The 5,796-nt window shown below is 37.9% G+C and overlaps 1 protein-coding gene across 2 annotated transcripts; it reads right to left on the bottom strand.

The window, feature by feature from the left end:
* Positions 1-2,445: 2,445 nt before the first annotated feature.
* LOC145903581 (procathepsin L-like) lies at positions 2,446-4,850 on the bottom strand. Of its 2 annotated transcripts, none has more exons than XM_082991675.1 (8): positions 4,776-4,850; positions 4,571-4,710; positions 4,149-4,364; positions 3,916-4,092; positions 3,444-3,615; positions 3,246-3,387; positions 2,763-2,907; positions 2,446-2,547 (listed from the first exon to the last, which is right to left on the bottom strand). In XM_082991675.1, exons 1-7 carry the CDS (start codon positions 4,828-4,830, stop codon positions 2,781-2,783), a joined length of 1,029 nt encoding a protein of 342 aa, XP_082847801.1. In that variant the 5' UTR covers positions 4,831-4,850; the 3' UTR covers positions 2,446-2,547; positions 2,763-2,780. The 2 variants fall into 2 exon arrangements, with proteins under 2 accessions (XP_082847801.1, XP_082847802.1); XM_082991676.1 differs by having other exon boundaries at positions 2,501-2,707.
* Positions 4,851-5,796: the final 946 nt, after the last annotated feature.

The raw sequence follows: 5,796 nt of genomic DNA, 5'->3' as shown, positions 1-5,796 counted from the left end.
TGTTTAGTTTCAGTCCTGCAACTATTTCAGAACCTGGATGTAAAAGCGTGAACACAGTTGTGTAAAACTTTTATAGAATAAACCAAACTAAAAACATTGTTACACCAACAACGCGAAGAATCGTTTGTCGTTTGTGTCCTTTACTTGCTCACCTATTTATTACAATTTGGTCGCTAAAACCAACCATAAAACAGCAAGGTATTAAACATTAAAATAGAAAGCAACATTTCATGTTAAGTAGCAAAAATCTAAAGCAGACAAAACATGCTTTTAAACACTAACCCGATCTGTGTTTGTAACAAACGTTTTGAAATATAAACTTACTATTCACCATCAGCAACATTTAAATGTTTTTTCAACAAAACCCACTCAATACCACCTGCATTCATCAATACATCCGCTGATATATGGAGAATTTACACGGAAAGACTGATTCACATTATCTACGTAAAGCCTACGTTATCGGATATTGGTGGATGAAACCTTGCATGGAATCACGAGTAAAACCAATTTAGAAATGAAAAAACGACTCCCACGAAAAAACCTACACATCTATGTGACTAAATGTGATAACATTACGAATACAGACCCGCGTATTTTTGTGTGGTTGAGTCGACCTGACTAATAATTAAGCCTGCGCTTACTCATTGTAAAGCGTGTATCGACTCTGTATCCCACGTGTGATGTCGGTAGTTTTATTCTTTCGTCATATCAAGAATAGCATGACCCGTTCAGTTCCCACGTGTTGTTGTTTGTTACAATATATAAGGTTGTGTAATACAAACTCGAATGATAGGGATTCCGTGTTTGGGAATTTTTAGGTTGCCTGTATGTTGTGTCCAAATACGTCACAACCACATATATTGCAACGTCACAACCACATATATTGCAACGTCACAACCACATATATTGCAACGTCACAACCACATATATTGCAAAGTCACAACCACATATATTGCACGTCACAACCACACATATTGAAACGTCACAACCTCATATATTGTTACGTAACAACCATATATATTTCAACGTCACAACCACATATATTGCAACGCCACAATCACATATAATGCAACGTCACAACCACCTATATTGCAACGTCACAACCACATATACTGGAACGTCACAACCACATATATTGAAACGTCACAACCACATATATTGAAACGTCACAATCACATATATTGAAACGTCACAACCTCATATATTGTAACGTAACAGCCACATATATTGTAACGTCACAACCACATATATTGAAACGTCACAACCACATATATTGAAACGTCACAACCTCATATATTGTAACGTCACAACCACATATATTTCAACGTCACAACCACATATACTGAAACGTCACAACCTCATATATTGTAACGTAACAACCACATATATTGTGACGTAACAACCACATATAATACAACGTCACAACCACATATAATGCAACGTCACAACCTCATATATTGTGACAAACAACAACACGTGGGAACTGAACGGGTCATGCTATCCTTGATATGACGAAAGAATAAAATATATGTGGTTGTGACGTTGCATTATATGTGGTTGTGTCGTTGCAATATATGTGGTTGTGACGTTGCAATATATGTGGTTGTGACGTATTTGGTCACAACATACAGGCAGGCTAAAAATTCCCAAACACGGAATCCCTATCATTCGAGTGTGTATTACTGCATCACAATTTTCTAAGATATTATAATCGGGAAATCAGCCCCATCTACACACGAAAGTTCCAAGAAACAAGCGATCTGCTTTTTCAGAACTCCGTCCCTTTTTGAGGATTTGTGTGATTTTCCTAAAGGTGGTTGATCTAAAATCGACAAGTGCAGTTCGCATGCAACCAACAGTCTGTATATAATAAACAAATAAGAAAGCTTGGTGGGTACACTAAGAAGACTGATCAAGTACACAACAGACACGTATTTTAGAAGAAAGCACATTTGTATTTTCTGGACACTGCTTGTGACAATTGCCACAAATCTTTGAAATAAGCACGGTAGTAGTAACCCTGTAATATTTGCATGTTTCCAATGATTCTATATTGAAACTCATAATTCATAATAGGGCGATGAACCATGGTCAGATGAGTCCTCAACCTAGCATGTCACCGTCCTTTGTCAAGCTTAGTCAATCACACCTCCGTATATATTGTGTGTCGTCACTACCGGTCGGAGTTGTTACATAACACTTGCGTCACATTATAGCGCCGCCACGCGACGTATAAAAAAACACCTATTGTATCTTCCAGGGTATTTGCCTCTACCTCAGTCCAACTACACATTAAGTTAATGGAATTACTATTTGTGTTTGTTTATTTATAAAAGGGTCTGACTCTGTTCAACTGTTTAATCATTTTTTTCCAAGGCATATCCGTTAACCATCGATTAAACTAATGTTTTTATTACAGCTTTATTGCATACATTCACTTTCCAGCTCTCACATGTGTGATTAAGATCTGATATATTTCAATTTAATCTCGAGCGTCGTGAACGAAGATCTCTCTCAACACCAAAGCCATGAGATTGTATTTTTCTGTATAAATGTAATGAGCCGTGTAATTAACAATATGCAGGTACTTTGTCGGTAGAAAATGGATGATAATGCATAAAAGACCAAATATTTAGGAATTATAGCAAGTTGTCACCATTTATTAAGGATCAGGGTGGAAGCTTTGCGAAATTCCACTTGTTTTCTAATGGAAATTATCAACATGAAATATCTTCATATTTCTACTTGGAAAAGTTTACCTGACAATAGTCACGATCTTATATATGTTTCACTCCCACTGGATACATCGCACAACCGGCGATATTACAATTGTTTTCTCGGTCTTTAGCGATTTTCTTGTAACCAGAATTCGGATCTTTTTTGTCTCCGGATTCGTCGCCCCAACTAAAGATGAATAAAGTTTGATGAAACGAAATAGTTTGGTGATGAACTTTAGACATGGGTACGCCCAGGCATTGGCAACAGATATTTGACCCCATAGGTCAATGAGACAAGATTATTTAACAGGTTAGATTTTGTGTGAAAACAGGTGCGCAAAATCGAAATACATAGTTTTCACTGGGCACGATCGCCTTAATGTGAAAGACTTTACTTTTCGATTACAACTAGCCCATTTAGGTTTACTTGCATCATAGCCAGCACTTGGTCATGAGGTCAAACCACACCGGGAGCTTGATTTTTTTTATTTTTGAATTGTTTATTTACTATTAAAATGTTACTACCTGTTCTTGATAATCCAGTACTTGTCTTCGCCACGTGGTTTGCTATGATCTTTTCCATAACCAACAACCAACACTGCATGATGAAACGGGTTTTTGTGCAATGGATTATAACTATTTTCCCAATCAGGGTCATAAAGTATCTCTGTAAAAGCAAACGCAACTGTCATGAATGTCCAGTCATACACATAGGTAGCGCACCTTTGTAGTCAGTATGGTTTTTAAATTTCTCATAACTTGAAGCAGTCAATCCCACAGCAACCGGACCAATCTTTGCTACAACATGCTCAAGTTCTTGTTCGTTTCCTGCTTCGATTTTCTCCCATCTTAGCATCCCAACTACTCGTCTTATTCTAAATTTACAAGCTTCTTTCTGGTAAATAAAAACGTTTAAAATTACGAACTGCTTTACTTTGTTACGATTGTTTCCAACCTTCCTCATAACTGATATGTTTTGTTATTTATTCAAGGGAAAAAGGTTTTGAAAGGTTTTCTGTATCCAGTAGAGACAGAAGAGAAAACATCTTACATGGAAAGATTTCACCAACATTTTGCCATAACAATATATTTTTTACCGCTAATGTTAGGTAGGCCTACTTTAATTTTTTTCCAAATGTTTAATGTTTCCTTCGAATGTCCGAATACTGTAAATATTTTAAAGTAAACTTCTAACCGTTCCAGTATACGGGTATTCGTCCCTCAGAGCAATCGATTTGCTTCTAATGTAATCAAACGCACATTCCAAGCGACCAACTTTTCCACCCTTCTCGTTACAATCAACTAATTGTTGTTCAGAAAGTTTGATTAATTCTCCATTCTTTATCTTGTAATGGGATTCAACGGCTGCCACCTACATATTTAAATCACAGTAGATATACCAGTTAAGCTTTTAATGCGAACACTTACTGCACTGAATATCCAGCAAGCGGGCAGGAATCTTCGGTCTTGCACGGATGTTACACAACCGTGTCCCCGCCAGTCAACGTATTCAGGGTTGGGTTCCTGACAAATGGGTAGTTGAGGATCGGGATCAGGTTCTGGGGTAGGTGTTAATGGTGCGCAAGAATCACATAAAATTTCTTCGGGTATCAATCCGCTCATCCATGACAATTCTTCCGGTTTCTTGTTGAAATACCACAAGAAACAAACACAATTTTTTCTCTTTTACTACAAGTTGAAAAACTATGCAGTTGATTTATGATGACCAGTAAATACAGAAGTATTCCCTCCATTCGACATTAAATATGCTAAGATGTAATTAAAAGTATATATTTATCTTACTGTATAAAGTACTGTATATTTTAAACATAGGAAAAATTAAGACTTACATAATCGCTAAATTTGTTAAGAAATGGGCGTCTAATGCGATTGTGAACATCACAGTCATCCGCTTGTTTCAAATACGTTTGAAAATTACTTTGCCAGATCGCTTTCCGTTTCTCGAGTTCTCTTTTTGTATAAGTTTTTCCTGTAGACGCCATACAACATTCCATCAGCAGTTGTTTCATTGCAGATTCACAACAATGTCCTTACCGAATTGTTTTGTCCAAGTTTCCCACTCTTCCTCTGCATGAATTTCCGCGTCCATTGTCAAGTTTCACTCAGTCTTCAAAGAAATAAAGTAACGTATATACTTGCATATGGAATATATAACCTGGTGGCCGAACAACAAGTGGGATTATGTGACGTGTAGCCTTGTCACGTCTTGCGGAGGCATTGTACGTAGTTGAAAATCGGTGTTGATGTTCTTAAAAAACCTGTGACGTGAATGTGTAGGCCATTGAATAACACGTGCACAACATAAAGGTGTTGCAATATGAAGCAGATGTGTTTGTGAATGAAACATGTTTTCGCGTTCCTTGTGTTAATCATATTGGCTATCTCGCAGTTACAGCAGTATACTAAATACTTATGGCGCTACATCTTTGGGAAATATCCTGACCAACTACCGGCAACTGGCATTGCAAACAGACTGCAGCAGGACTGCGGGGAGTTACGCTTGCAGACGGTGCGCAATGTGCGGACACCATGGCAACCATAAATCCATGGTCATTGAAACCACCAATTTAACGACAAACACAGGCAAAGAATACCAACTAACGCAACACCTAACCTGTGCAAGTTATGGCATTTACGTTGCAACGTGCCAAATCTGCCATGAACAGTACGTTGGTCAGACAAAAAATAAATTCTCAAAGCGATGGACGCAACATAGGTCAGATTGGAATATGACAACATGCAAAACGGGGAGTACCGACAAGACGGCCCTGCGCCACCATTACTCAAGTGCACACCCCTCGTCAAGTCAACACCAGCCCATTGAAAGCTGTTTTACAGTGACATTTGTTGAACAACCGATGGTCAACAGGCTGGATGTTTGCGAAGCCAAATGGTTAAACCTTACGCAGGCCTCAATAAACATTCAAAAAATGATCATTCCCAGAATTAGGTGAATTATATCTTGTTGACGGTTTATTGATGTGTCCCACGGTTGCAACGCATTTCTGTTCATTGGTTTTTATCATCGCCCTTTCTATGTCCTCATGTGTTGTGT

Source organism: Ascidia mentula, chromosome 5 (genome assembly GCF_947561715.1).
Source record: "Ascidia mentula chromosome 5, kaAscMent1.1, whole genome shotgun sequence".
Taxonomy (NCBI): Eukaryota; Metazoa; Chordata; class Ascidiacea; order Phlebobranchia; family Ascidiidae; genus Ascidia; species Ascidia mentula.
The sequence above is the reverse complement of the archived record's forward strand: the minus strand, read 5'-3'. Positions and strand labels throughout refer to the sequence as shown.

What these genes read in the sequence shown, in the direction of transcription:
- LOC145903581 (XM_082991675.1), bottom strand. Translation starts at nt 4,830, where the DNA reads ATGGACGCGGAAATTCATGCAGAGGAAGAGTGGGAAACTTGGACAAAA. An exon ending in TTAACAAATTTAGCGATTAT is followed by an intron (nt 4,365 to 4,570) that starts GTAAGTCTTAAT and finishes TATTTCAACAAG; the next exon opens with AAACCGGAAGAATTGTCATG. An exon ending in TACTGGATTATCAAGAACAG is followed by an intron (nt 2,908 to 3,245) that starts GTAGTAACATTT and finishes ATTCATCTTTAG; the next exon opens with TTGGGGCGACGAATCCGGAG.